We start from the raw sequence: 16,332 nt of genomic DNA on the forward strand, positions 1-16,332 counted from the left end.
CCTAACTCCCTGGTGGTTGAGTCGGTCAACCACAGGGAGTGGCAGGACCAGCCAGCCCCTACCCTGAAAAATAAAGATTCACGGAGGCTGGACTCTTTTGGAAGGAAGCTTTATTCGTCCTCGAGCTTCCAGTTACAGGTGGCGAAGCACCAGGCTCTCCTGGGCTGGTATGAGTTCAATCTGTGGGGCTCCCTGCCCAGGTTTGAGGACTCCCTCCAGGAGTGCGGCAGGAAGGAATTCAAAGCGCTGGTGGAGGAGGGTACAGCAGCTGCCACGGCAACCCTGCAGGCAGCTTCAGATGTGGCGGACACGGCTGCACGGTCCATGGCTTCCACGGTGTCTATGAGAAGGGCGTTGTGGCTCCTGCTCTCTGGGCTGTCCAGTGAGGTGCAGACCTCCCTGCAGGACTTCCCATTTGACGGCAAAGTTTTGTTTGCAGAACAAACGGATACAAAGCTGCATGGCCTGAAAGACTCTCCAGACTCTGGGTCTCTATGTTCCGGCTCTGGCTAAACCTAAGTTCAAGCCGCAGCAGACTGCCGCTCAGGCCACCCACCCAAAATACGAGGCCGCTTATAAGAAGTCGCAGGACTATAAGTGCATCCGACGAAGTGGGTATTCACCCACGAAAGCTCATGCTCCAATACGTCTGTTAGTCTATAAGGTGCCATAGGACTCTTTGCTGCTTTTACAGGACTATAAGAGGCAACCACAGAGGCAGTCTCGGCCTGGCCCTCAACCAAGGGCAAACAGGTGGGGAAAAGGTGGTTTTGACAGGACGCCTGGGGCGCCCTGCCAGTTCTCATCAGGATCCACCCTCAATAAAACTTCCTTTCTCCAAGCGGTTGTGTGCTTTCCTCCTGGAGTGGTCGTGGCGGACCTCGGACCGATGAGTCCTCAACACCATCTCCTGGGGCTGCACCCTCCAGTTTACTTCCTCCCTGCCCAACTACCCCCTGCCCCCATCCCTCCTGGGGGACCCCTCACACAAAGCTCTGCTTGAGCAGGAGGTGGGGCTGCTCCTGGGCCTAGGAGCGGTGGAAGCATTACCCGGGGAGTTCAAAGACAAGGGGTACTATTCCCGCTATTTCCTTATCCTGAAGGCCAAAGGGGGGCTCAGGCCCATCTTGGACGTGCGAGGCCTGAACCAGTACATGGTGAAGCACAAGTTCCGCGTGGTCTCCGTGACCTCCATCATCCCCTTCCTGCATCCCGGGGACTGGTATGCCGCTCTTGATCTGCAGGACGTGTACTTCCACATTAGTATATTCGAGGGGCACAGATGCTTTCTCAGTTTTGTGGTGGGGGCAGGAACGCTACCAATTTGCAGTCCTCCCATTCAGCCTGTCCACTGCCCCCAGGGTATTCACGAAATGTATGTTGGTGGTAGCGGCCTACCTCAGGCGCCGGGGGGGTCCAGATCTTATCCTATATGGATGACTGGTTGGTCAAGGGCAGCTCCCGGTTGTAGGTGCGGGATCATGCGTCACTCCTTCTGCCCACATGCACCACTTTGGGCCTGGTTGGCAAACAACACCAAGTCCATGTTAGTCCCGGTTCAATGCATAGAGTTTATGAGGGTGGTCCTGGATGCCTCATTGGCCAGAGTCTCCTTCCCACCGGACAGGTTCGAGACCCTGAAGGGGCTCATCGACACGGTGACAAGGTTTCCGGTGACAACAGCCAGAGCGTGCCTCCAGTTCTTGGGTCATATCTCAGTGTGCACGTATGTGGTCCGTCACGCCAGGCTTGGGATGAGGCCCCTCCAGCTCTGGTTGGCCTCAGAGTTCTCCCAGGCCAGTGACAGGATGGACAAAGTCCTCAGGGTACCCGAACCAGTGATCGCCTCCCTATGGTGGTAGTCCTCCCTGAGAAACATGCTTCAAGGGGTCCCATTCATGGGCAGGGCCCTGTCGCTGGAAATGGTGTCCGATGCATTGGACCTGGGATGGGGGCCCATGTGGGGAATGTTCAGGGTCTGTGGTTGGCTCAGGATCTGATCCTCCACATAAATGTCAAGGAGCTCAGGGAGGTACGGCTGGCATGCATGGTCTTCCGCTCTCACCTGGAGGGCTGGGTGGTCAGGGTCCTCATGGACAACACGGTCTTGATGTTCTACATCAATAGGCAAGATGGGGCCCAATCCTCTGCCCTCTGCTGCGAAGCCCTCAGGCTGTGGGATTTTTGTATAGCCCATGACATCTGCCTACAGGCCTTCCACCTGCCGGGCGCCTGGAACATGCAGGAGGATCGCTTGAGCAGGAACTTCTCTCAGCACAAGTGGTCTCTCCACCCAGAGGTGGTGCACAGACTTTTCCGAGTGTGGGGAACTCCCCAGGTGAACCTGTTTGCAACTAGGCAGAACCGTTGCTGTCCCTGGTTCTGCTCCGGGTGGGGCTGGGATAAGAACGGCCGTACCAAGTCAGACCAAAGATCCATCTAGCCCAGTATCCTGTCTACCGACAGTGGCCAATGCCAGGTGCCCCAGAGGGAGTGTACCTAACAGGCAGTAATCAAGTGATCTCTTTCCTGCCATCCATCTCCATCCTCTGACAAACAGAGGCTAGGGACACCATTCCTTACCCATCCTGGCTAATAGCCATTAATGGACTTAACCACCATGAACTTATCCAGTTCTCTTTTAAACGCTGTTATAGTCCTAGCCTTCACAACCTCCTCAGGTAAGGAATTCCACAAGTTGACTGTGCGCTGCGTGAAGCCGATGCCTTCCTCCTGTCCTGGTCAGGCCAGTTTCTCTATGCCTTTCCCCAATTCCCGCTGATTGGCAAGGTCCTGGAAAAGATAAAGACGGACAAGGCCTGGGTCCTTCTGATTGCCACGGCATCGCCCAGGCAGCATTGGTGTGGGACCCTCATGGGCCTGGCGGTCACCCCGCTGTGGCCATTGCCGTCCTGCCCGGACCTGCTCTCCCAGGACCCGAGCCGCCTCCTCCACCCCAACCTAGCGGCACTCCAGCTCACGGCGTGGCTGCTCAGTGGTTAGGTAGGGAGGAAAGGACATGCTCAGAAGGAGTTCAACGCGTCCTCCTAGAAAGCAGGCAGCCCTCCATGCACTGAGTCTACTTGGCAAAGTGGTCTTGGTTTTCCAGATGGGTAGACGAGTGGGGCGTTTCCCCAGTGGCCGCCCTGATCCTGGTGCCCTTGTCAGTCAAGGTGCATCTGGCGGCCATATCGGCCTTCCATCCACCGGTGCAGGACCACACGGTATTCTCCCACGCTATGACTGGCTGATTGCTTAAGGGGTCATCTCTTCCTGTATGTTAGGCCCCCAGTCCCGCAGTGGGACCTAAACCTGGTGTTGGCCCATCTCACAGGGCCCCTGTTTGAGCCACTAGCCTTGTGCTCCTAGTCACACCTCTCATGGAACGTGGCCTTCCTGGTTGTGATCATGTTGGCCAGGCAGGTCTCGGAGCTCAGGGCCCTGACCTCCGAGCCCCCGTAGGTGGTGTTTCATAAGGATAAGGTTCAGCTCCGCCCACACCTTTCATTCCTCCCGAAGGTGGTCTCTGCCTATCACATGGGTCAGGACATTTTTCTACTGGTCCTCTGCCCTAAGCCACACACGTCCAATGAGGAGCGCCGTCTCCACACGCTGGATATGAGACAGGCTCTGGCTTTCTATCTGGAGCGGACTAAGCTGTTCAGAAAGTCCTCGCAACTGTTCATCGCCTTGGCTGCGCGCATGAAAGGTTGGCTGATCTCCACTCAGTGGCTCTCCAACTGGATCACTTTGTGTGTCCGTACCTGTTATGACCTGGCGGGAATCCTTCCGCTATCTATTGTGAAGAGGCACTCGACTCGGGTGCAAGCATTGTCAGCTGCCTTTTTGGCCCACGTCCCCATCCAGGACATTTGTAGGGCTGCTACGTGGTCTTCAGTTCACACGGTCACCTCGCACTATGTGATTGTCTCCCACACCAGGGAGGACGCCGGATTCGGCAGGGCAGTGCTCCGTCCCGAGAATTTGTGAACTCCTTCCCACCTCCAGCAGATATAGCTTGGAATCACCTATTGTGGAATACACATGAGCAATCACTCACAGAAGAAAAGACAGTTACCTTTTCTGTAACTGGTGTTCTTTGAGATGTGTTGCTCGTGTCTATTCCACATCCCGCCCTCTTTCCCCTCTGTCGGAGTTGTCTGGCAAGAAGGAACTCAGGGGGGGGGGGCGGTGCGCAGCGCCCCTTATACAGCGCCATGGAGGTGCCACTCCAGGGGTTGCTGGGGTGTTCCCCTATGGGTACTGCTAGGGGAAAAACTTCTGGCACCAGTGCATGCGGTGAGCATGCACATCTACTGTGGAATAGACATGAGCAATACATCTCGAAGAACACCAGTTACGGAAAAGGTAACCCTCTTTTATCTTGTCAAATCTCACAAGCTAAACAGGGTGAGACATCCAAATACTGTCAAGGAAATCAGTGCTGTAAAGAGTTAGTGGACCACTGGGTGGAGAGTCAGTAGGCAGTGCTTTTTTGTCTGGGTCCATACTGACAGGGGTGGCTCCAGGCCCCAGCACACCAAGCGTGTGCTTGGGGCGGCAAGCCGTGTGGGGGGGCGCTCTGCCGGTCGTTGCGAGGGCGGCAGGCAGGCTGCCTTTGGCGGCTTGCCTGCAGGGGGTCCGCTGGTCCCGCGGCTTCGGCAGACCTCCCGCTGCGGAGGGTCTGCTGAAGCCGCGGGACCAGCGGACCCTCCGCAGGCAAGCCGCCGAAGGCAGCCTGCCTGCCGTGCTTGGGGCGGCAAAATGCCTAGAGTCGCCCCTGGATACTGAACCAGTAATGCAGCATGGGGCTCAGCCCTCTGTACTGGTGTGAGATTAGGTGATGAGTGGGAGGGGATCTTTGGGATGAGATGAGCAGAGGTCCTGACCACTTGTGGTTCTTAAAGAGCCCAAGATGCTTTTAAAAGGTACAGGGACATTTCTTTCTAGTGCCTAGGCCACATTGCAACAGGGGTAAGTACATTTTACCTATCTAAATATGTCCTGCTGCATCAATGGGGTAGAACAGAGGTGGGCAAACCACAGGCCACATCCGGCCCATGGGACCCTCCTGCCCAGCCCCATAGCTCCTGGCCCAGGAGGCTAGCCCCCAGCCCCTCTCCTGCTGTTCCCCCTCCCCTGGAGCCTCAGCTCACCCTGCCGCCAGTGCAATGCTCTGGGCAGAGGGGCTGTGAGCTCCTGGGTCAGTGCAGCTGCAGAGCCTGGCCAAACCCGGTGCTCTGTGCTGCACGGTATGTGGCTGGCTTCAGCCAGGTGGCGTGGCTGTAGTGCCACCAGCCACTGGTGCTCCAGGCAGTGCGGTAAGGGGCCAGGGAGCGGGGGAGTTTGGGGTGGTGGTTGGGGGTGGGGTTGTGGATAGGGGGCGGGGCAGTCAGAGGGTGGGGAACAGGGGGCTTGAATGCGGGCAGGGGTCCCAGGGGGCGGTCAGGAAGGAGGGGGGGGTTGGATGAGGTGGTGGGGGGCAGTCATGGGACAGAGAGAAGCGGGGGTTGGATGGGGCAGTGGTCCTGGGGGGGGGGCCATCAGGGAGGGTTGTATAGGGCAGGAGTCCTGGGGGGGGTGCTGTCAGGGGGCAAGAAGCGGGGGAGGTCAGATAGGGGGCAGAGGCCAGGCCACGCCTGGCTGTTTAGGGAGGCACAGCCTCCCCTAACCGGCCTGCCATACAATTTCCGAAACCCAATGCGGCCCTTAGGCCAAAAAGTTTGCCCGCCCTGGGATAGAACATTCTTCACGTCTTGTCCTAAACTGATGGAGAGTTGTTGTGGTGCAAGCAGTGTGCTCCAGCAGTGGCTGTGTTGTGTTTCTCAGTACTAATGAGGTTTTTACAAACCTTCTCCAAATCTGACTACTTGTATTTGTGACCTGCCAGATTTAATCTTGCATAGACACTCACTCCTACATTTAGTACTGGAGAGTGAGCCAGTGTAAGGAGCTGGCTGGTGTGCAAAATGAATTGGCAAATGAGGGGGCTTCAGTATGGGGCAGGCTTGGGCCTGTTGCCTTTTGATACACTTAACTTTGCATTGCTGCTTGTGTTCATTTGTTCCCCAGATAGCAACATAAGCACATTGATCCACCACAGTGCCTCACTCCTCTTGGTTACCTTGGTGGATGAGAGCAGATATTTACTCCAGTATTGTGAGACATTTTGATTTCCTTTGCTATGTAAAGTGTGAATATGTTGGCAAAGCCATGAAAAACAAAGTAATAAACATGAACTCTCCTGATGGCCCTTCTCATGCTATTTCTGTTCCAGGCAGCCCTTCTTTAAATACTGCTACCAGTGTGGGCGGGCTATAGGGATTCGACTCACTCTTTGCACACGCTGTTACGAGATCTTCACTTGCAGCAAGGCTTGTAAAGTCAAAGCCTGGAATGAGCGTCACAAGCGTGAGTGCTTAGGAGCTCCAGGTAGGTTTGACTGATGATACCCCATAGAGTGCAGGGAAAGTAAGGCATGTGGGACATGTATGTTGAAATACGTTGCTGAAGTGTATGGCCTGCTTTTAATGGTATGTTATTAAATGTATGTTAGTTAAACACTAAGGCAAGATGAAATTCATAGCAACAAGTTTAAGTTAATGTATCAGTTGACCTTGAGTGGGCTCATACTTATTAAAACGGTTAGATGTAAGAAGCTAGGTATAGTAGCATTATCAATGATTTCAGCCTAGGAGACTTTTTAAAGGTGAACGGCAAAGCAGAAATAAAAGTTAAGTTACAGTGAGCACAGATTTCTGTGCCTCAGGTGCCCAATAAACCAGGTTATATGGGCCTTTCAGCACAGAAATAACCTTTTGCTGACCTTTATGCAATTAAAAATGAAAAGACTGTGAAATCCTCTTCTTGGTCCACTGAATCACAAATACCCTGCCTCTCACTTCAGCCCTTGTAATCTGCACTATTTGTATAATAACTATAAAAAATATACACGCTGATACAAGAAAAATGTTCTACACATCTGTAGGAGACTTACATAATGAAGCGGTACAAAAAGGCAGACTTGCTGTCACTAGGCCAGATGCTCATATATTTGTGTGAATGAGAAATCTCTCGAACATGAAGGCAAATATATATATAAAATGGTGCTGCCATTCTATGACTGAACTACATTTTAGGGGCAACTCAGTACACGACTCTTCCCTCTGGATCTATATTAAACCTGTGGCTTGGGAAAATGCTAGGTCTGTGCTGTCATAGACTAACGAAATGGAAAAAGTGCACACTGTCACTTGTAGCCTCTAAAGATCCCTTGGATTTTTCACAAGCGAGGTTTAACCTTGTCCAGCCAAATTACAATATGGATTATTAAGTTTTGTTTACTTGCAGTCAATCCCTTCTGCTTTTTTAACAGGATATGATGGTGTTCTTCAGATCCGATCTTTAAGCTGTTGTTACATTGCTTGTGCTGTTTCTGTATTTCATTCTACAGATGGCAGCTACATTTCTTTTGTTGTATATACTTGGTTGTATATGCCTGTGCTATATATAAAATGTACATGTGTTTGTAGATGCTATAGCAACCCTGGGGATAAAGGAAGTATGGAAATGTAGCAAATGCTATATCATTACTGCTACTGCTTCAGTGCGTGTGGGAGGAGGAGGAAATACGGGAAAGAACACTAGTTGCAGTACACACCCCAAACCACCAGATGGCAATAAAAACTATCAAATAATGTAGGTGCTAGTTGAAAAATCAATACAACACATTAAACAAAAAGATATTAAAGTTTCCCAATAAGACCTTGACTACAAGAAAACTAAGTTCTTGACCAACCAGGGTGATGCTGACCTTGCTAGAATATGGTCATTTTTTTGGCTCCTTCATCATGCTGACCAACCTACTGTTGCATATTGATCACAGCAAACAAGTCAGGACAGTGGGAAAGACCTCTGCTGAGATAGGACAACCTCTCCTGTGACAGTAATAGTGACCATTTAATGCAAATGAACTTTTTCCTTCCCATGTGAATTAATAATAAAGACGAAAAAGCAACAACAAAGAAGCCATATTCAACCTCATGGATCTTGTTTACGTCTTAAGAAATATGACAGCAGCATGATCAGAAAAATGAAGTGTTGAGACTACACCTGAGATATGATTAAATAATATCCAGGCAGTAAACAGCGGTGAAGTTAGCATTGTGTTGACTCCAGTACATGTAGCTGTGTTGGAGGATTCTGTTGGAAAAAACATAGACCTTCTGCTTTATAAGTGACAAAAATCTCAGACTTCTGCTAAAACTTTCAGGATGATGAGCCTTCAGTCCAAGCTGTTCCTTGAGTCAAGAAACTACATATGAGTGCTACATTATAACTGGAATGTCAGTGATGGAAAAATTCTCCTAAATCATATTCCTTCAAAAGCTAAGAAATTCTGGCATTAGCCATCCCAAACCATTTCTACAAATCCCAGATGTGCTCCTTTTCATAATAGCTGCTTATCATTTTGAAAACAAAAATTGAAGCTTGGGTTAGGAGCAATCAAGATTGAGCTCAGCAGAAGTACTTTATGATATTAGTACTCTGCATATATTCACTTGCTGAGTTGTTGCAAGGGAAAAGCTCCAGATTGGCTGAGAGGTCTTGTGACTGCCTTGGTGAGCTGTGATAGCTCTATTGTAAAATGCTGCTATTCACCTCATCTTCTCAGAACAGCAAGACCCATCTAGAGACCTGCCACTTGACCTTTACTTATGTAACCAAAATGTTGAAACACAAATGGGCAGTTGAATAAAAAAGTCTAATTAAAAGTGATGGAAAATTTTGTGCTTAGCAAAAAAAAAGTTGAGGGCCTGGCATCAAAGCCAATGTTATTAGTTAGCTTCCAGTGGGAATCACTATATTGATAAATAATGGTATCGGCTATAAGAGTTAGACATGCAGGGAGTAGCCATCAGATTGTGAAAACAAAATGGTGGACTGGTACCATGGCGGCCTTCAAAAGCAGAACAAGAGTAATACAGGCTCTTTGGAAAAGAGCAGAGGACTAAAAAAACACTTGCTCCCAACACAATCTACTGTATATATTTTATACATACCTGAGGACTTTGGCACATCTTTGGAGTAGTGTCTTTGACAAATTCTAGTATTTCCAAACCATTGAAATGGCACGTGTGGGTTGCATGTTGCAAAGCTGGCTTGTGGCAGATGCTTTTTTAATGTATTTGCTGCGCCTAGTCAGAGAATAGTGCTGACTATTGTAGATGTTTCTTTTTGAAGGTTTTATTCTGCCATGAAAAATGCTAAAGGTAGAGTCCTGGAGACTACATTCAGCATGTCCGCAAGAGCGGTACTGTATGGATAGTCGCTGTGAAAGTGAGAGAGTCTCTGAACCCTGTCAGTGTTTGATCGCTACTGAAAGACTGTCCTAGAAGGGTTCCAATTTGTACAAGGTGCAGCCATGGTTTGTGGAGAGCTGACTTGTTCTGTATGGACTGGACTGAGACTACAAACACATTTCACACAAGCCAACAACCCTCTGTTGATGGGAGCAATTTTTCAGTCATACCTAACTTGGCTATATTTCATATGGTGACTTGTAGATGAAAGGCTCCATATGTCATAACTAGATCCATGAGCAGAGCTAACCTGGAGGATCATTTTAATTGTTTTTGAAGGAGCTGTATAGAGCCTGTCATGAAGTTATGATATCTGAACATGCTGTGATATGGATTAATGGTACGTACCTATGATGTCGTTCCTTTAGATGGAGGAAGTGTTCACTAGGCTGGAGTGTAGAAATCATACAGTTAATTGATTATGAACCAGTACCTCATGCTATAGATCACTCTAAACAATGGAGACTGCAAGGACTCTTAAAGCTCCCCTTAGCTCTGATTTTCCCACAAAGTAATGAGTTAAAACTGGAAGTGCCATCAGACATAATCCTTACCCCGCCCCCAAGAATTCCTGTGTGATGGCTGTGTTTTTTCTGCATTGAAAAAGAGTAGGAATCTGGTGAAGACACAACAATGCCACACACTGCTCAGCGGCAGATCACTGAAAACTTGGCATGCTCCCTTTTTAACTTTATCCAGAGATTTCTTTTTAAAGACATGTTCCTTCTGTCGTGTTTACAATTTATTCTGTATTTGAAAATCTGTACATATTCTTTATGTCAAAGTTATTGTACAACTGCAAATGTATATGCATATTGGGAAATGTAATGTAATGATTTCTTTGTGAGCAAGGTTCATAAAATAAATTGTATTGGTATTTATGGCTGGTAGCAACTTTTTAAAACTGCTTAGAGTGCAGTAGAAGTGGTTGGTCCCTTGAAGTAGTCACAATATAATCTCACAAGCGACTATTCTGAAATGTCTTTGCACCTTGTTTTATTGCTGCTAAAGGTGATTCATCATTAACGGACTCTGATCAAGACAACCTACAATCTGAGGTTGACGGTAAGTCAGTATTGACTATTAGCAACTTTTTCATCATTCAAAAACTGTTGCATACACTTTTTGGTCCTTTTAATCTCATTCCAGCTACTAGCTCAGTGGTACCAGTCTCACACATTGGCTTTTAGTCTTCAGAATAATTCAAAAGTTTAAATTAGTGGAAGTTGCAGGCATTTTTTTTATAGACGCAATAAGTAAGGCACTTGCTAGTGCAGACTATTTACTTGCTAAGAGAAAGCTTCTAAAATAGCCATCATCGTGCAACTGTAACTGGGTGTAGCTCATGGAGTGTTATGGGTGAGAAATTGCTGCAGCTGCTTTTAAAGAAAAGAAAGTAAAAAACGCTATTTAATTCCAAGACACATGTGATAGCAAGTCTATCTCAACACTGCCCAGCAAGTTCTTTGCTGCAGTAGTGAATAATAGACTCATAGACTTTAAGGTCAGAAGGGACCATTATGATCACCTAGTCTGACCTCCTGCACAATGCAGGCCACAGAATCTCACCCACCCACTCCTGTATCAAACCTGTGTCTGATCCATTGAAGTCCTCAAATCATGGTTTAGAGACTTCAAGGTGCAGAGAATCTTCCAGCAAGTGACTTGGGCCCCACGCTGCAGAGGAAGGTGGAAAAACCCCCAGGGCTTCTGTTAATCTGCCCTGAAGGAAAATTCCTTCCCGACCCCAAATATGGCGATCAGCTAAACCCTGAGCATGTGGGCAAGACTCACCAGCCAGACACCCAGGAAAGAATTCTCTGTAGTAACTCAGATCCCACCCCATCTAACATCCCATTAAAAGCTGTTGGGCATATTTACCACTAGTAATCAAAGACGAATTAATTGCCAAAATTAGGGTATCCCATTATAATGTCCCCTCCATAAACGTATCAAGTTTAGTCTTGAAGCCAGATATGTCTTTTTCCCCCACTACTCCCCTTGGAAGGCTGTTCCAGAACTTCACTCCTCTGATGGTTAGAAACCTTCTTCTAATTTTAAAGGCTAAACTTCCTGATAGCCAATTTATATCCATTTGTTCTTGTGTCCACGTTGGTACTGAACTTAAATAATTCCTCTTCCTCCCTGGTATTTATTCCGCTGATATATTTATGGAGCACAATCATATCTCCCCTCAGCCTTCTTTTGGTTAGGCTAAACAAGCCAAGCTCTTTGCGTCTCCTTTCATATGACAGGTTTTCCATTCCTCGGATCATCCTAGTAGCCCGTCTCTGAACCTGTTCCAGTTTGAATTCATCCTTCTTAAACATGGGAGACCAGAACTGCACACAGTATTCCAGATGAGGCCTCACCGGTGCCTTGTATAACGGTACTAACACCTCCTTCTCTTTACTGGAAATACCTCCTTTGATGCATCCCAAGACCACATTAGCCTTTTTCACAGCCATATCACATTAGCGGCTCTTCGTCATCCTGTGATCAACCAATACTCCAAGGTCCTTCTCCTCCTCTGTTACGTCCAACTGATGCCTCCCCAGCTTATAACAATAGTTCCTGTTATTAAGCCTTAAATGCATGACCTTGCACTTTTCACTATTAAATTTCATCCTATTACTATGGTAGTAGTCATGGTTCCCTTTCAGTCCCTTCTTAAAGTGCTAGCAAATCTTTGTTGTTTGTTTGACGTTCCTTTTTGCACATGGTCTGTCCTACTGAGCTATTAGGACAGGAAGAAGTGGCTTTTGTTTCCCCCTGTGATGTACAGAGACTTATTTAGCCAATAACTTAGGCAAGTGCAACAACATGATTTAAGTTACAGGTCTGACTCAAGACGGATGTTTTTTTGAAAGCATTATCTATTGAAGCCAGGACAGGTGCTTGGATACTGTCTTTGAGCCTGCTTCAGTTGTCACGAAGAGAAAACTGAATGCCTTGTTTTAGCTAACTGGGCCAACTGAGAGAGTTGGAAGCTTTTGGGGTGAAGCTCCCATTATTCAAGCGTCTTGCTGTTTATCAGTTTAGTGTCTCATTTCTGCCACTTCTGAACTGTCGCCCTCTCAAACATAGTGGGCTCACACTACTTCAAGTGAGATAATAGCGTATTTTATTGGGGGGTGGGAGGGGGGCTCTCTGTTTGCTTTGCCATCTTTTTAGCATTACTGTTGTATTTTTGTTACATTTACATAAAGACTGGACTAAGGGAGAAAAGTGGCATTACTATTGTATGTCAGGACCAAACTATCAGTGCAAAGTTTTGCTTTTTTAAAAATAGCACGATTATGACACACACACAAGTTCAGAGTTAAAGGGACCACCGTCCACCAGAGCAGGGCAATGGTTTTGCCATCATTCATGATTATGTGCAGTAACTCTCTCTCTTAACCAGCTGCCTCGTTTCTGATTCACTGTCTGTTAAGTCTTCAAACCTATGGTTGATTTGCCTTGCTAATGTAGCTTCTACATTAAAGATGAATGGTAGCCTAAACTGAAGAATCTCATGAGGCAGTGATGTGCTGCCATTTATGGTTGAGCTTTTTCCACATCTAGTGGATTTAGCCACCTCTTCCATTTAAAATGATCTGATGTCTAAATAAATTTCTTGGACTACTTTGAAAAAATCTCTACCTGTAGGTCTTGCAGGCTGGTTTTCGGGTGCTGTGTGTAACCTAAACTATGTGCTTAGGCATATTTCATGGTTATTTTGTGCTTTACTTTGCCTTTTAAACACAGTGATGTTTTTGATGTGATGATGTTTTTGATGTGGTGATGTTGGCAGTTGAGGTAGCTCCCTAGCAATTACAGGCAAGCTCATGTTAATGCTGACAATTTGCAAGTAACTTTTCACATTAAGAGACTCTTAGAAGTTGTAATGGAGGGGAAAAAATACAAACATCAGTGCCCTACACTATCCCTTTAACGGCCAGCAGGTGTAGATAGTTTGTCATGCTTCCATGTTGCTTGTTAAACTGAGTCAAGGCTCAGTAATTTTGAAGGCTTGCAACTGTGTCCAGTTTACTGTTCCAAGGAAACCAGTGTTCCTTCAGAGGCCAATCTCTTATTTATTTTTACAGGAAAGCATCAACTTAAGACTAAGTCGGGCATTTCAAGAGAGAGGCAGAGTCCTGTTGGCAGAAAGGGAAGTGAGGGAAGAGATGGAAGAGGCAGAAGAGATGTCTTCAGGAAAGATGACAAGAAGCCAAGTCCAGGCAGACAACGTGCAGCGGCCGATGACATGCGCCCAAATCTTCCTTACACTGGGAATTATAGTTACAATTAATCCTACAGTAGAAAAAAATGAACATGTTGAATAAGTTGACCTGGCATAACTTGCCTTTATCTAATAAGTAAGTGCTATATTAAATCAGAAGCGCTAAGATACTAATGATATGCCTTTGATAACAACTTAGCCATCCATAGTCATTTTCCAGGGGCCTTCTCCATTTTTAATTTAAAATACTGATTAGTATAGCCGCCTCTACAGTTAGACATGTGAAGAAAGAGCTGGATGATAAAAATGACTATTGTACAGGGTAAGACTGTGTAAGAGCTATTCATGCCACTGAAATAGCATCTGGAAATTTTACTTTATTACAGCTCTCATCAACTCCATGAAAATTTCACTCTCCTCGAGCTTGAATTTCCAGTTAATTACAGTGTGATTGGTGCGGGGCAACTTGGCTGTTACACTGATTTAGTTATTCAACTGACCAAACCTTCTGAAAAACAGATTATGCTCCAAAAGCATGAAAAATGTCTCACAATCTCAAAGCTTACCGTGTTCAGCAAGGAGAACTTTCCATCTGCTCAGGCATGCTCTCGCCTCTGAACCCTCCCTCAGTTCCATTTTATTGGCAACTGAGGACATGCAACCACTCATAGGATGAGGATTGGGGTGGAGAAAACTTTAGCGCCTACACCTGTTCAAGTCAATGGGCATTTTGCTGTTGACATGAATGGAAGCAGGATTAGGGGATGTTTGCTCATATGGGGGACAGAGGTCACCATGTGGAAAAGGAGGCAATTTTCTGGTTTAGGTGTCTAATTTTTAGCGACGCTGAGCACCTACAACGCCTAGTGGATCCAGGTACTCAGCGCCTCCGAAAAGTAGGCCCTGTTTATGTGCCTGTCTGTAGTGTCATGTTTGAAAATGTTGGCCAGAGTACATAAGGACCAGAATATCATTCCTCACATTCATGTGACTTACGTAGGGATGCATGGATATAACTGAGAACAGATACTGACCCTTGGATTGTATATAGTTTGAGCATGCTAGTTCCCCACTGTTTGGCCTACCTATAGCTCATTTGCTAATGTGGGGTGTGTTCATAAAAGCTACACAATTGGATACAAAAATGTGTTTTTTTGTTTTCCTAGCTAGTGGCAGTTATTTTAAATAATAATACAGAGAGGATTTACAGGAGATATATTTTTGAGATGAGTGAATTGTAGTTTATATAAATACTGTTCCTTGTAGAGTAACCATGGATAAATATGTATTAAGTTTTACAGAATACAGATATCAGCTGTTTGGAGCTGTGTACATAAAATAGAATCTAAACTCCTGTAACTGAATGATTTTAGTAAATACCAAGTAAACTGGTAAGTTTTATAAAGACAAGAAGTTGATTAATTTTTTTGTTTGGGGTGAGGAGGAATGGGGGGACTTGCAATTCTTTAGGTGCCGTTTAACCTCCAGGGACGTGCACTCCTCCTGTCAGTATCTGATTACCAGAAGTCTGGGGCTCACCCCCTTAGTATCATTACCAAGTTCACCAACCTCTGGAAATGGAATTGTGTATCTAGAAAAACAAAACTTATTTCAACCTAATTTCATTTGAAGGGAGCATTGGTGGTGGATTATTTAATTCAGAAAGCCTCTCTACTGGGATATGAGTGCCTTTTTTCTTTGTTAACTTTTCAAGAAGCAATATCTTGAGTGCAGTAGTAAATAATTAACACTGTGCCTTATGTTTACAAATATTGAGTTGTAAATCTAATTTTTTATTTAAGATTTTTCTCCTTTATTACACCCACCCTCCCTCTCTCTCTCTCTCTCACACACACACGATCTTTAGTATGGTAACTTTTTAAAATGTCATCAAATAAATTTAATCTTGTTTTTAAGCATCTCCTATACCTAGAGGTGGCTGCTCTCCGCCATACATTTTTGAGCAGGTGAGAAGCTCAGAATGTCCATACTATACTGTTGATAGTGGGTAAACCAAGGACTGAGTGCAGGGCTACTCACATTTAAAAATACTATTCAGAAGAAATAAAATAGTGATGTGTAACAGTGGGAACAAATATAGATTTAAGTCTCCAGCCTTTTTATTTATACAAGGATTCAAAGAACATATTTCAACTTTAGATAAACAGTGCAAGATAGTTACAAGTACCTTGGTAACAGAAAGAAATATATAACTGGCCAGCTATGCCAATAAGTGAAATAAATCTTAATCCTCCAGCAAGAAATGCATTTTTTAAAGCAAAGGTGTACGTTGGATATTTGTTATACCTTATCCCCTACCAAGCCCACCAGAAAACAATAGGTTGTTTGTCATTTGTAAAATGATAAATATCTGTGCTCTCAAAGCCGCTAATGAGCCCACCCTTAGTTAAAACATACAAATTATGGCACAAAAGAGCAAGTTTAAAGACAGAGATGCCTGTAAATCCACTACTCCATTTTTCTGGTTCTCCACTTTGCAGGGATGTGGGTGTTCAAGAATTCAGATAAGAACATGAAAATGAACAAACCCCATCAGCATCCCTAAGTATTTTTTACTTATCAAAACACTGAGAATCGCCATCTTGCTAACAGAGAAGCGAATGGTCCTTTTTCCTCTTCCCCTTCCAAAGTGAGTCATACTCCCTTGATATGGGCTATAGCAGTGGTTCTCAACCAGCGGTCCAGGGCCCCCTGGGAGGCTATGAGCAGGTTTCAGGGGGG

The 16,332-nt window shown here is 46.1% G+C and overlaps 1 protein-coding gene across 5 annotated transcripts in view; it reads left to right on the forward strand.

Annotated features, from left to right (window-relative positions):
* The window catches only part of ANKMY1 (ankyrin repeat and MYND domain containing 1), a 66,974-nt gene extending 51,551 nt beyond the window's left edge, over positions 1-15,423 (forward strand). For 2 of the 5 annotated variants that reach the window (XM_045030290.1, XM_045030287.1), the window contains exons 16-18: positions 6,278-6,432; positions 10,374-10,427; positions 13,454-15,422. In XM_045030290.1, the coding sequence (XP_044886225.1) occupies positions 6,278-6,432; positions 10,374-10,427; positions 13,454-13,659 (415 nt within the window). In that variant the 3' untranslated portion in view covers positions 13,660-15,422. Of the gene's footprint in view, positions 1-6,277; positions 6,433-7,885; positions 9,081-10,373; positions 10,428-13,453 lie in introns of those variants that run through there. The other 3 variants (XM_045030288.1, XM_045030292.1, XM_045030291.1) reach the window with 3 other exon arrangements.
* The last annotated feature ends 909 nt before the right edge of the window (positions 15,424-16,332 follow it).

Source organism: Mauremys mutica, chromosome 9 (genome assembly GCF_020497125.1).
Source record: "Mauremys mutica isolate MM-2020 ecotype Southern chromosome 9, ASM2049712v1, whole genome shotgun sequence".
Taxonomy (NCBI): domain Eukaryota; kingdom Metazoa; phylum Chordata; order Testudines; family Geoemydidae; genus Mauremys; species Mauremys mutica.